This window comes from Callithrix jacchus, chromosome 5 (assembly GCF_049354715.1).
Source record: "Callithrix jacchus isolate 240 chromosome 5, calJac240_pri, whole genome shotgun sequence".
NCBI classification, from domain to species: Eukaryota; Metazoa; Chordata; class Mammalia; order Primates; family Cebidae; genus Callithrix; species Callithrix jacchus.
The window spans coordinates 156,253,808-156,269,310 of NC_133506.1; the positions used below are offsets into that span (position 1 = coordinate 156,253,808).

Sequence of the window (15,503 nt, forward strand, 5' to 3'; positions counted from 1 at the left end):
CTTATATCTGTGTTGTTCAAGGTCAACTACATAGTATAAATGTAACCTTTTTATATTAGGAAACCAAAAAGTTTATGTGACTTGCTTTACTGCAGTATTTGCTTCTTTGCAGTTCTCTGGAATCAAACCCATAATATCTCTGAGATATGCCTATAATTTGCAGAGTATGAAATGCTCAGATTGTAAGAGTGGCTACTCATTAATTCAACAAACTATTTGAGTACCTATACTGTATTTGAGTACCTATACCTCTTAGGAGTTGGGGATAAAGTGGCAAACAACAAAATCCTCTCACAAAACCTATAGGGACATAAACAGTTATGGCATTTTTCAGTAACTGCGAAGTAACAGTCCCATATAATCAGCTTAACTACATTACAAGAATAAAAATGACTCTGCTAATATTGTGTGAACTCTATATACCCAATTCCAAAGTACATACAGGCTCTTTACTGTTATCACATAATGTACTTTACTGAATCCTATTATTTTGCTTAACCTCTGAAGTATCTTGATAGCTATGGCTATTTTTTTTAAAATGAATCAATTAATAATATTGCTAAATAAAAATTTGTTAGAATTGACCAACTGCTTTCTCATGTCAGTAGATCTGCCTGGTTGCTTCTTTGCTGTGTCACTTAAGAGTTTATTTTATTCACTAAATTCCTATAAACTGCTAGTTACAAATAGAGACTTGATTTAATATGGGCTCTCTGTTTTTTTTGGACAGGAAGTTCTTTATTGGTGCTATTACCACTGTTGCATCAAGCCAAAAGGTACACAATAACTGGTTGTCCCATCTTCAATCAGTAGGTTTAGATTTCTACATTATAAAATTTCCCATTAACCTACCATCTAATGGTTTTCACATACAAGAATTACTGCTGTCCATATTCATTACTTCATTAAAATTTTCGAACTTTTTTTTTTTTTTTGAGACGGAGTTTCGCTCGTTACCCAGGCTGGAGTGCAATGGCGTGATCTCGGCTCACTGCAACCTCCGCCTGCTGAGTTTAGAAAATTCTCCTGCCTCAGTCTTCTGAATAACTGGGATTACAGGCGCACACCACCATGCCCTGCTAATTTTTTGTATTTTTAGTAGAGATGGGGTTTCACCATGTTGACCAGGATGGTCTCGATCTCTTGACCTTGTGATCCACCCGTCTCGGCCTTGAACTTTTTTTTTTAAAGTCTATCATTTCTTTTGCACCTTTTAACTGGAAATTTTCCTAAGAATTTTCCCTCAGTTGGAGAGATCCAAGATGGCTGACCACTAGCAGCTCAGGCTTGTAGCTCCCAGTGAAAGCGCAGAGAACTAGAGGACGCCACACTTTCAGACCAGTTCTTCTTGCTCAAGGACCAGGAGATTCCCAGCGGAGGAGCCCCACAGGTCGCCAACGCGACTCTTGCAGTAGGCGCTGCGGTTTTGCCAGTGCCCCAGCACAGCGGTTCTTGGTGCAGAGTAAACAGGACTGGTTCCCCTTTTGGCCAATGTTTGGAGCTGACTGAAGAAGGGATTCAGGAGGGAAGCCAGATGGGAGACTCCCAGACAGAAAAGCACCAAGAATCTTGATGCCGCTGTTTTAGCCGGTGCAGTGGGTTGCTCAGATTTCGGCCCTGGGAATTAACAAGTTGCACGTCCACTAAGAGACCTAATTTGAAAATTGGTAATTACAAAGACAACAGGTGGATAAATTTACAATGATGGGAAGAAACCACCGTAAAAAGGCTGAGAATACTCAAAATCAGAATGCCTCTCCCTCTACAGGGGATCACAGTTCCTCATCAACAGGGGAACAAGGCCTGATGGAAAACGAGTGCATTCCATTAACAGAATCAGGCTTCAGAAGGTGGATAATAAGAAACTTCTGTGAGTTAAAAGAACATGTTCTAACCCAATGTCAAGAAAGTAAGAACTTTGAAAAAAGATTTGACGAAATTCTAACGAGAATAGACAATTTAGAGAGGAATATAAGTGAATTAATGGAACTGAAGAATACTATACGAGAACTCCCGAGAAGTATGCACAGGTTTTAACACTCGAATTGATCAAGCAGAAGAAACGATATCAGAGGTCGAAGACCAACCTAATGAAATGAAACGAGAAGACAAGATTAGAGAAGAAAAAGTAAAAAGGAATGAGCAAAGTCTCCAAGAAATATGGGACTGTGTGAAAAGACCTAATTTACGTTTGATAGGTGTACCTGAATGTCATGAAGAGAATGAATCCAAGCTGGAAAATATTCTTCAGGATATTATTCAGGAAAACATTCCTAACCTAGTAAGGTAGGACAATACTCATCTCCAGGTAATAAAGAGAACACCACAAAGATATTGCTCAAGTAGAGCAACCCCAAGACACATAATTGTTAGATTCACCAGGGTTGAAATAAAGGAGAAAATTCTAAGGGCAGCTAGAGAGAAAGGTTAGGTTACCCATAAAGGGAAGTCTATCAGACTTAGAGCAGATCTCTCAGCAGAAACCCTACAAGCTAGAATAGAGTGGGGGTTAATATTCAATATCCTCAAAGAAAAGAATTTCCAACCCAGAATCTCATATACAGCCAAACTAAGCTTTATAAATGAAGGAAAAATAAAATTTTTCATGAACAAGCAAGCACTCAGAGATTTCATCACCACCAGGCCTGCTTTACAAGAGCTTCTGAAAGAAGCATTACACACAGAAAGGAACAACCAGTATCAGTCATCCCAAAAACTTACCAAAAGATAAAGAGTGTTTCCATAATGAAGTATTTATATCAATTAATGGGCAAAATAGCCATCCAGCATTAAATGACAATATTAAACTCACAAATATCAATATTAATCCTGAATTTAAATGGATTAAACGCCACAATCAAAGACACTGACACGCAAACCGAATAAAAAGTCAAAACACATCGGCACTCTGTATCCAGATCCATCTCACAAGCAAGGACACACAAAGACTCAAAACAAAAGGTTGGAGGAAGACTCACCAATCAAATGGAGAGGAAAGAAAAACAAAACAAACAAAAAACAGGAGTTGTAACTTTTGTCTCTAACAAGATAGACTACAATAGTAACCAAGACTAAAAGAAACAAAGAAGGACATTACATAATGATAAAAAGATCAATGCAACAATAGGAGTCAATGATCATAAATATATATGTACCCAATATAGGGGCACCCAGATACATAAGACAAGTTTTCAATGACATATAAAGAGACTTGGACGCCCACACTAATAGCGGGAGACTTTGACACCACATTGTTAATATTCGATGGATCAACGAGATAGAAAATTAACAAGATATTTATGATTTGAACTCAGACCTGGAACAAGTAAACTCAGTGAATATTTATAGAATTCTACACCCCAGGTCCACAGAACATACATTTTTTTTTTTAGCATCACATTACACCTGTTTTGAAAGTGACCACATAAATGGAAGCAAATCACTCTTCATCACTTGCATAGCATTTCACAGATTTAAACGAAATATTGGTTGGCTGTTTGTTATTTTCTTTCCTTATTCCTTCCTGTCTCCGCTGTTAAGCACAATCATCAGCATAAAAGAGGTTTTTAATACCTATTTCTGATTGCATTCCAGCCTGGGCAATAGAGCAAGACTCTGTTCTCTCTCCCCCTTTTCTCTTTCTTTCTTTAAAAAAAAAAAAAAAAGAATTTTCCCTCAGTTACTTGGCTGCCTAAAATACAGTTCAAAATGAGAATGGCAGAATAAATACTGTAATTCTCTCTTTTACCAACCCTCAGAGTAAGAAACTGATGACCTAGCAAACTCTGATGGTAACCAATGAGTTTTTCTGTCTTCTAATATTCTTTTAATAGCTTTTCATCTTTTTGTAGATGACAAGATTATGGCCCAAACCAAAACACAATACTTAGTAGTTACTGATGAACTGAAGCTTACTTTACAATCACATATCACAGAAAGGATAACTACCATTACTGATATTTTCTTTGTCTTAGTAATTATTCCTCACTATAGTCACAGAGAATTGAAAACTTTTTTGTAAGTGAGCATCTCATATACAAGGTGTCTTACAGAAATTTATAAGAAATGAGTATTAAGAAAAAATTATACATAGGTTTCAAAACTTTTTGGACCAAAATAAAACATGTACTAAGCTGTTATAACCTGTCTGAACAGAACCTAGTTTGAAACACTAAGAAGGATAAGACATCACTTTGAAAACAGCCTCTACCAGAGCAACATGAATTCTGCTAAAACTGAAGCAAGAACACACATCAAATTTATGGTGAGGCTTGAGTGGAAGAATCATGAAATCACTGATGCTTTATGAAAAGTTTATGGGAAGAATGCCCTAAAGAAGGCAGCAGTTTACAAATGGGTTACTTGTTTTAAGAAGACAAGACTATGTTAAAGATAAAGCCTGCAGCAGCGGATCATCCACATCAATTTACAAGGAAAAAAATTCATTTCGTTTGTAACCTAATTGAAGAGGCCCAGTGATTAACAACAGAAACAATCACCAACACTATAGGCATCTCAACTGGTTCAGCTTGAACAATTCCGACTGAAAAATTAAAGTTGAGTCAACTTTCTACTTGTTGTGTGCCAAAACCACTACATCCAGATCAGCTGCAAAAAGCAGAGCTTTCAACAGAAATTTTCAATAAGCAGGAAGAAGATACTAAAGCATTATTTCCAGTATAATCCTGAAAACAATAAAGCACAATTAAGGCAATGGCTACCAAGAGGCAGAATTAGTTCAGTCAAAGCAAAAGTGACAGGTGAAGAGCAAAGATCATGGCAATAGTTTTCTGGGATGCTCAAGGCATTTTGCTGTTGACTTTCTAGAGAAACAAAGAATGATGATATGTGCTTATTATAAGAGTGTTTTGAGAAAATTAGCCAAAGCTTCAGCAGAAAAATGCCCAGGAAAGCTTCACCAGATTCGATCTGCACCACAGCAATGCTTCTGCTCATTCTTCTCATCAGAAAAGAGCAATTTTGCAAAAGTTTTGATGGGAAATCATCAGGTGTCCATCTTACAGTCCAGATTTGGCTCCTTTGGACTTCTTTTTGTTTCCTAATCTTAAAAAAAAGTGTTTAAAAAGTACGCATTTTTCTTCAGTTAATAATGTAAAGATTGCATTGATATGGTTCAATTCCCAAGACCCTCAATTCTTTAGGGATGGACTAAATGGTTGATATCATTTACAAGTGTCTTGAATTTGACAGAACTTATATTGAGAAGTTTATATTTTTTATTATCTTTTAATTCCAATTTTCCACAAACTTTCTGAAGTCCCCTCATATATCACTGAGCCAGAACTGGAAGGTTAACTGGTTTTTCTTAGGGGTAAGAGAGTTCCCCTCATTTCAAGGCAACCAGTATAAATAACAAAGAAAGATAGGCTAAGCTAGGTTTAGAAACCTGAATTATTAAAAAAAAAAAACAACTAACCTGGGTCCATTTATGGTTATCACTTGTTATTGAATGTACATCACAAATTAAAGTCTAGAAGAAATAAAAATTTTTAAAAAATTCATTAATCTGTGCACAAACATATGAAGACATTCCATAAATAAAACTCCCAACTAAAATCTAAAATAGTATTTGTTAATTAAACATCCTTACCTGCATAGTTGGACGTAAGAGAATGTGCCGACTTTGGTAACCAGGAGATTTCATATTACTGGACTGCCTATAGTCACGTATTTCTGCTATGACACATCCGCAATGAAAAATGTTAACCTGTTTGAGTAAAGATATGTGAGTACCATTTTTTTCAAATGAGTAGGTTTATATTGAACATTTCACATTCCTTACACTCATGTGATATTTCTGGCCACTCATGTATGCATACTTCAATAGATTTCCTTGGTAGATTTAACACTATATAAACTTTTTCAGAGAAAGTATTTTATGTTCATCACTATGACACAAGCAGCAATTTAAAACTATTTAAAACTATTTAATAGCTTCTAGTTATAGACCGACTTGGCATCTACTGAGTCAACAGTTTGACTTTTGGCATTGACATACTACTATGATGCTACACATCCTTGGAACTGATGTTCTTCTGAAGCTCACTGACTTACTGTTACATTTCGCTAACTCTGTCATTATTACAAAGGTTATCATTGTCATAAATTGCCAATCAACCTTGCCAGCGTTTCAGCTTCTAGATATAACCTCTCTATTTGCTCTGCTAAAATTTCCAGAAATAAAATCTTCGCCCTTAGCCTTTATTTTTATTTATTTATTTTTTTTGAGATGGAATTTCGCTCTTGTTACCTAGACTGGAGTGCAATGGCACGATCTTGGCTCATTGCAACCTCTGCCTCCTGGATTCAGGCAATTCTCCTGCCTCAGCCTCCTGAGTAGCTGTGATTACAGGCACGCGCCACCGTGCCCAGCTAATTTTTTGTATTTTGAGTAGAGACGGGGTTTCACCATGTTGACCAGGATGGTCTCGATCTCTTGACCTCATGATCCACCTGCCTCGGCCTCCCAAAGTGCTGTTATTACAGGCTTGAGCCACCGTGCCCGGCCCCCTTAACCTTTATTAATAAGAGAAAAGCTAAATATAAAATTCAAATGAAAAATAGTTTTTCAGTAATTTCTATGCCCAAATGTAAGAATTCTTGTCACTGAAGTTTTGCTAATTATGACCTGCCACGGTCACTCATAGTATGTTTTTCATCCATTCAGAACTTTTAGTGAGTACTTTGGTCTCCATGTTATAAGTCATACTTATTGTCATTCTTAATAAATATTTACTGAGAAAGTACAATGCGTACTATGTGCTAGGCACTATCCAAGTACAGCTTCACAGATACAGTGGTCAGAAAACATTTGTTCTCAGTTGTGGGAAGACAGGCAATAAACATGTAAATAGATTTCTATTCCATATTTTACTATAATGGAAATATAGTAAATATATTTACTAAATATAAAGTCTATAAAGGAAATAAAATAGGGAAGGGCTAATCTGGATTGTACGTGCAGATAAAAACCTTAGGTTTCACCTAAGATCTGAATCACAAGAAAAGGCCAGAGACATCAGCAACAGATCATTTGATACAGACAAATAACAGATGAAAAGTTGTTACTGTAGGAACAAGCTTGGAGTGTTTTATTGTGGAAATAAACAGGGATGAAATGTAGTGAGTAAGGATGAGATTTAGAAGATGAAGACAAACAGGAAAGCAAGGGTTTTTTGTTCAGAGCACTGGGCTTGACCATGTATCTTAAACAGAGAGCTCGTATTTGTTGGTGAACTGAACGTGGAAGGTGAGGATAGGGTAATCTGTTAGACTGAAGAGACTGGTGACAAAACTGGTTTGGGAGGTAAAATAAAAAGTTCTGTTTTTGCTATTTAAATTTGAGGAACCTATTACATATCCATTAGGATCTTGGTGGAATGGCCATGGTGAAGCATATAAGCAACAGACTAAGTAACATTTAAAAAACCCATGAAACTGGCTGAAATCATTGAGAGAATATTCCTAAAGAAAAATGGAGGGCCAAGAACTGATCTCTGAAAACACAGAGATTATAGTAAAATATGGAACAGAAATTATAGTAAAAAAGACCAAAGGATTAGAGAACGCAGAGGAAAACTAGGAAAATGATGCCCTGGAAGTCAACAGAAAGGCATTTTGAGCAGGATGTAGCTATATCCACTGATTTTGCTAAGAGGCCAATTAAGAAGAGAACAGAAAAGTGACCAGTTATTCAGTATATGGAAATCACTGGTAACTCCGACACAAAAGCAGCCTCTGCAGAATGATGTCATGATGCCAAATGAGATGGATGGTGGAAAGAACGAAATATGAAAAAAAAGGAAATGACTATAAATTCTTTGAGTAGTGTTCCTGACAAGAATAACAAATAATAGAGCAATAGTTGGAGAAGGACATGAGGTCAAGGAAGGATTTTTTTTTTTTTTAATTTGAGACATACAGGTTAAGTATCCCTCACCTGAAATGCTTGAGACCGGAAATGTTTCAGATTTTGAAATACCTGCATTATACTTAGGTTAAGCATCCCTAATCAAAAAAAACTAAAACCTGGAATGTTCCGACTAGCATTTCCTTTAAGTGTTACATCAGTGCTCAGATTTTGGAACACCATGATTTCAAATTTTCAGATTTGAGAAACTCAACCTGTAACACAGTATGCTTGCATTCTGCATTTAGCAGAGAAAGTGAAATAGATAGAAAAAAGAGAGGTTATAATTTTAAGCCCTTGAGAAGGAAGGGAGAATTCAGAAAACAAGTGGAGGGGACGGATGCCTTATGAACAGTATACATCAACTATTTTAACAGGAAGGAAGGCAGATATGGAGAGAGATGTAGGAATGCTAGTCGACTGGTGCTAGGAGGAAACAAGAGTTCTCATGTGATGGCTTCTTTTTCCTCAGTTGAGTACACAGTATGACTGGGGTTAAGTTAAGGCAGCAAGAAGGAAGAAGAACAGAGCAAGGGAGTGCTTACCTAGGCGGGCTATGAAGAGAAGTACAGATGTAAAGGCCAGTTTCTGGCCCCCAAGTGAAAACTTCATAAATATTCAAAGTAGTTTCTTTCATAATTTCTTGATTGTAACTATAGGGAGATTTCCAATTGATGAGCTAATTGTTCTAACTATTTTAGAAGAATCATATAGTCATTTACAACATAAATGTACATATACATCTAATATGACATATATGTATATGTATCATGTACTTACAACAAATATAAAGACATTTTAAAGACAAAAATTTTGCACCTGAGATTTTTCTAGGAGATCAACCAAAATAGGAGGTAATTCTTCTGCATCCAAATATTCAAGCAACTCTCCTTCTTCATAGGGCAGTCGTATGGTCTCAGAATCTTAATTTGAAACATACAGTTTGAAAATTATCAGGCTCACTGAAAGTTTAGCTGTATAATTCAAATGGCTTTTCATAAAATACATACAAAATAAAACCAAAAGGTATTTCAACAAAGCAAGGATTGAAAAAAAATAAAATCAAAAGGCCCTCCTAACAACCATCTTTATTTAAGGGGAGGAAAAAAAAACCTAACACATTATGAAAAAAATTGGGCATAACATCACAATCTGAATCATAGCCCAAAGTAAAATAACCAGAATATGACAAAATTCCAATGTCAAAGTAACTGAAAGTTCACTGAAGACCAATTAATCTAATCTGGAGATCAGAGTGACAATTTGGTGCCTTATCTGAAAAGTGGTCACTTTTAGAACAAAATTCTCTTGGTGTTACACTTTACAATTAATTAGCAACATACACAAAATTCTAGTTATGTGAGTTCCTTGTGGAATTCACATTATCATCATGTCAAATTGTTATGCCTCTTTAGTGAAACGAAAGAGTATTTATATTTTTAAATTACTTCCATATTCACCATTAGCAGAAATTTTCATATTCAATATTAATAAAATATTTTTAATATGTGAAAATTACTCAAAAGGCAGCGAGTCTGCTTAATTTTGAAGATTTCAGATTCATATTCAAACTGCGGGAATATCTACCTTTAAACACAGTATACTATCTTAAAATATAAATAGCAGTAAAAGGAAATAATCATTTATAAGTTATGCTTTTATAATTTTCCTTGTTTTAACATTTCCTTTGGTTCTGAGATGCTTTTGTAATTTGACTTTGAAGATATATCAATTAGAATACTTTTAAAATGCACATTCAGGAAAGCTAATTATATGAGAGATAACTTCTAATATTCTAACAAAACATAAGGAAGAAAACTGGGATCCAAATCTGTTTTTATCACTAAGTCATCACTGAACTGAAGGACAAATGCTTTAGCAGGTTAAAAAACTACTTTAAAAAACAGCACATCCTGCCTGGAAAAGTATTTTGTGGCAGAATGTGCTCTGGAAGGTCTTACCTGATCCATTTTTCCCCCTGAGCATCAGAGAATATCCCTCATTTCCTGGGTATAGATTGACCACTAAACATGACAAAGTCTCTTGCATAACAAGCTTCTCTAACAAGTTCACATTTCTTCTTAATTTCTGCTTTAAAAAGAGGTAGAGCTCATGAAAATAATCCAGTATAACCTTAAAAAATAATGCTATGATTTAACAAAATCAGGCTTGAATTAACCTTTTGGTGCTCTTTCCACATTATGACCCTGAATAAATGGGGAAGCCTCACAAAACTATAGCCACTATGTATGGGACAGCTATGTAAACTTAATTTTTATCTACTACTATGTTTTATGCAAATTAATTTATATTTTAAAAACTGGTGACCTATAAGACAATAAAAACAAATAAGCACTTTTGAATACTTAAGAAATACAAACATTTAAATGAGTAGACTATAAAATCACTAAATGCAAATATATAAAACACGGAAGTATATAGTTGCCATTAAGTGTAAGTCTAACCTAAAGAAATTTGGAGCATTCTTTTGGTTGTATCTAAGAAGTGCACATTTCTTAAATATTTTATAGGCTAAATAAGACAGAAACAAGTTCAAAAGCTCTAAGCTGAAATGCTGAACCTAAAAATATCTAATTGATAAAACAAAGTAAGCAATTTGGATATTTTCTATAAATCCAATTCAACACCTCCTTAAAAACCACAACAAAAATCCATGATTTAAGAAATGTGTATGATTTAAAATAAAACCCACTTATAGGTTTAACAAATCCTTTCATCAAATCCTATTTAGCAAAAATAACAACAGAATATTTTTGCAGAACCTCAAAAAAGGAAATGTTTTGAATATCTTATATACAATATATATTAAACATATAATACACACATACAGAGAGAAGTGATAAATTCTTAATCTGTTATCACCATAGATCAAAACACTAAGCAATCTGAAAAAATTTTTTTTAAAGGTAATCAACTTTTAACCACTTAGATGTTACACTAGTAAAGAGAGACTAAAAATGTTATTTCAGTGTAGAGGAAACCCTCATAATTTGACTTAAGACAGGATTAGATAAATTTTTACAGTATGTGTATCTCTTCAACAAAACAAATGAACTACCACAGAGTTGATCCCATTTAGACTAGAGGGTGCAAATTTTCTTTCTTAATGGGCCAGATAGTATTTGACACTTGTGGGCCAAATAGGCTGTGCTACAATACTCAATTTGCCTTTGTACCTGTAAGGCAGCCCTAGATAATACACAAACCAACAGATGTGATGGGTTCCAACAAAAATTCATTTATAAAAACATGCAGTAGGCCACATTTAGCTGGTGGAGAAGGGCTTGCCAATTCCAATTTAGAATCTTCATATATGTAGCTCTCCTATTTTAGTTCCATCGCTGAAGTGATTGATATGTACATTATACTGATTGTAATGATGGTTTCATGGGATGTTTCTATCCATACTGCATATGTCAAAACTTAGAAAATATATACTTTAAACATGTATAATTTATTGTATGTCAAGTATACCTCAGCAAAACTTAGGAAAACATACTACAAGATTTATTTATAAGTTGCCAGGCATGGTGCCTCATGCCTGTAATCCCAGTACTTTGGGAGGCTGAGGTGGGTGGATCAAGAGGTCAGGAGATCGAGACCATTCTGGCTAACACAGTGAAAAACCCTGTCTCTACTAAAAATACAAAAAACTAGTCAGGCATTAGTTAGGTAGCACACGCCTGTAGTCCCAGATACTCTGGAGGCTGAGGCAGGAGAATCACTTGGACCCAGGAAGCGAAGGTTGCAGTGAGTCAAGATCTCACCACTGCACTCCAGCCTAGGCAACAGAGTGAAACTGTCTCAATTAAAACAGTAAAATAAAAAAGATTTATTTATAAGTTTAAAAATAATTTTTTTCCTAATGTAAAGATTTTAAAGTTAGACACTACTGGAATTCCACTGTTTTTGGCCTAAATAGTAAAACTGTATTCATTTCTAAAGACAGACAACAAAAGCTCATAGAGACCTTTAAGGCCCTTCCAACCTGAGGGCTCAAAGACATCAATAAATCAACTTCTGTTACATTTCTACTACCCATATCTTTATGCCAAATAAAAATGAATTAAGTTAAATTGGCCATGAACTCATTTTATGCCAAGTTCACCTTTTATTACTGTACTTGAACTTCCTACATGTCCTGTAATAACTTGCTCCCCAGTTCAAATCATCATGAGAAAACAGGTTACTTTTCTCTTCCTATAAGTTTATAAATTACTTCTTATGGGGAAGAAGCAGCAAAAGATAATATATACTGTGGCTTTGTTGATGACTTCCTAGTAAGACAGTCTGTTAATAAACCATTCCTCCACTCCTACCTCAGCAGGTGATCTCTGCCTGGTGCCAGATTAGCCAGAGCTCTGGGTCAGCTGTAGAACTGACTAGAGTCTGGTTAAAAAAGATGTTAGTACACACACACGCAATAATGAAATGCTCCAAATGTAACTCCTCTGAATTCCCCTCTTCTACATTTCAAAAGCTACAACACAATAAAAATGTACACTTACCTTAACCTCAGGTTCTTTTTCACATTCTTCAATATACAAGTCATAAAGTTTTTGAAATACAGATTTTCTAAAAAAATTTAATAAAACAAACATACAAAATGTTAAGACAGTAATCATCATGACATGAATGTTATTTAATTTTTTCCTAAATATTAACATTTTTTCCTCAATTTCCCAAAAGCAGGGGTGGAGCTGGATATGGTAGCTAACATCAACTCAGAAATTTCTAATACATGCAAATAACCTATAAGATTTCTAGCTCAGTGCCAACCAGGAATGTGATAAATGGTAGCTATCATCATATTTCAATGAATCTAAGATGTTACCAATTAATTATTCATACCTTCCACTTGATAGGTATTTCCTTTTAGGAGGTCTTTGTCGGGCACTTTCAATGACATACTAAAAAACAAAAATTTATGAGAATAGCTTGTCTTTTGCTTTTGAGTATTAACAACTGTATTGAGTATAACTAAAACATACGTAAGGCCAAAAAGGCTATTCAGCCACTTAAGTCTCTGAATTACATTTTGCAGGAAAAACTACTTAACATCTAAATATAAATTTCAAACAAATGAAATTTAAACTGCCTTATGATTTAGCAGTTTTCATTGCCATAAGCAAAACCATAGTTTCACAACCATGATTTCACAGGTCAGAAATATTCTCAATATATTTTCTGGTTGTTCAAAATATGCTTAATGTATGAAAAATCGTATACTGTACACCTTAGCTATTTTTTCCTTTGAGTAATTAGAAAAACTGTCAAAACAGGAAAAGGCAATTTAGAAATTCTATATTCTTGTTCAAGTTTTGTTCTATAGCATTATTACCTTGAGGATTCCAAGTAACAGGTGATCCAAATATCACCTGGTATTTTTACATATTTATAGCAAAATGATATGCATACTTGTCCTAAAATAATAAATAATAATGTGCTCCTTTAAAAATCACATACAAAAATCTCTTAAAACTGAGCTTTTGCCAAAGACAACACTATTTCAATATGTAACTTAGTCACACCTCACCTCTGCACGATCCAAAGCTAGTTCTAAAGCTTGTTGCTGTAAAAAGTAAATAGTATATTTGGTAATATTAGTTATTTCCACAAAAAATAATTTAATACACATTTAACATTTCTAATGTTTTTTAAAACAGGTCTAATATATTTTCTTTTATTTGTCTCCTCCACTCCACTCTATGATCCACATATATAACAAAGAAAATATATGAGTCTTGGGCACTTGATTATCAACCACAAACTAATTAAGAATGTAATATGGTCTCTCCAGTCAGTGCTTGTGAGGCTAACATAGAGGAGGTTTGGATATGGCAGCTATCATCACTTCACAGACTTTAATTTTTAATAGCACCATTCAAAGAAATATATTGGCCATAAAGTACACAATTAAAGTGAAGCAAAAACTAAACTCTCCTAATCTGCTAAAAATCCTGAAAATCGGGAGTAGGGTTATAGTAGCACTAAACATCAACTTTGATGGCTATTATTGCCATGTTTTGATGAATTTAAGATGCCATTGAAAGCTCATTATTTTGCATAACATTAAGACAGAAAAAAATGCTGTCAATTGTTAAGACATCCTTGAGTATCAAATCATCATCAATTTGCAATGTAAAAATATAAAAGAGCGTGAACTTCAGAATTGATGAAACATAGTACTACATGTAAGGTTTAAGACCTACTAGTAGGTTCCTCTCCATCCATTTCTTAGAGATAAGGAAAAAATATGATGAAGCTATGCTATGTCTTCATTTGTAAAGCTTTCTTTTCTAAAGACACATATGAATAAAACTACTAGGTTCTAAACAAAATTAAACAAATATAGCCAGGCGTGGTGGCTCGCGCGTATAATCCCAGCACTTCGGGAGGCCAAGATGGCCAGATCACCTGAGGTCAGCATTTCAAGACCACCCTGGCCAACATGGTTAAACCCCGTCTCTACTAAAAATACAAAATTAGCTGGGTGTGATGGTGCATGCCTGTAATCCCAGCTACTTAAGAGGCTGAGGTAGGAGAATCACTTGAACTCGGGAGACAAAGGTGGCAGTGAGTCGAGATCGCACTATTGCACCCCAGCCTGGGCAAAAAGAGCAAAACGCCATCTCAAAACATAAAAACAAAAAATAAAACCCCAAATATACTACCAGCGATTCTTTTCCTAGTTTTTTGTTTTACAGTATTTTTCATTTACAATGATAGTCATTTAAAAATTTTATTTAGAAGCACAGAACTTTCCGTTTTTATTTAAAAGAACCTAAATTCTTGTCTTATTTTGCAGATTCCAATACCTCAACCTACCAAGTTGCATGTGGGTAAAAACTCCTACTATCCACCAAAGTCCCAGGAGGGTAGGGGGAAGAACAAATATTGTCACCCTCTGAAAATCATGGGAACTTAAGTGACCCTGCCACCTAGTCTTAAGGATCGAGAATTTGTATGATTCCAAAAATAGTGGGCTTCTTTGCACTGTTCAATAAAATACAACCCGTATTATCACTATCTAAATATGATAAGTGAAGAAAGCCTGAAATCTGCCATCTTTTCAAAAGATTCAGTTATAATAAATCTACACCAATTTGCTTTATTAAAAATCTTGGCCAGGCACTGTGGCACATGCCTGTAATCCTAAAGCTTTGGAAGGCCAAGGAGGGGAGCCAGGAGTTTGAGACTAGCCTGGACAATATAGTGAGATTCTGTTTCTACCAAAAAAAAAAAAAAAATCTTTTAAGGAGCAGATTCCCAGTGAAGTGAAGCTGGTTCCCAGGATTCAAATTAAGATTCCTGAATATAACTTATTTTCCACCGTGAAAACATAATTCTGTACATATACACTTCACAAATACATAAGGTTCTTTAACATTTTGGCCATAAAACTTTAAGTTTGGATCAAAAAATTATAATAAACACAATCAAATATATACTTTGAGACAATTTTAAACAGCCAGTCATCTCCAGTAAATACTTCATCTTCTGAAATTAAAACTTCAAAGGGTCTAGTGAGATATGCCTACATTTATAAACA

The 15,503-nt window shown here is 34.8% G+C and overlaps 1 protein-coding gene across 25 annotated transcripts in view; it reads right to left on the reverse strand.

Annotated features, from left to right (window-relative positions):
- Positions 1–15,503, reverse strand: part of SUPT20H (SPT20 homolog, SAGA complex component) — a 50,838-nt gene that overhangs the window by 27,439 nt on the left and 7,896 nt on the right. For 11 of the 25 annotated variants that reach the window (XM_054256778.2, XM_008998155.5, XM_008998147.4 and 8 more), the window contains exons 3-9: positions 13,488–13,523; positions 12,803–12,861; positions 12,460–12,526; positions 9,892–10,021; positions 8,750–8,853; positions 5,612–5,728; positions 5,438–5,491 (exon numbers count right to left, since the gene is read on the reverse strand). In XM_054256778.2, the coding sequence (XP_054112753.1) occupies positions 5,438–5,491; positions 5,612–5,728; positions 8,750–8,853; positions 9,892–10,021; positions 12,460–12,526; positions 12,803–12,861; positions 13,488–13,523 (567 nt within the window). The remainder of the gene's footprint in view (positions 1–5,437; positions 5,492–5,611; positions 5,729–8,749; positions 8,854–9,891; positions 10,022–12,459; positions 12,527–12,802; positions 12,862–13,487; positions 13,524–15,503) is intronic. The other 14 variants (XM_054256779.2, XM_078375309.1, XM_078375311.1 and 11 more) reach the window with 3 other exon arrangements.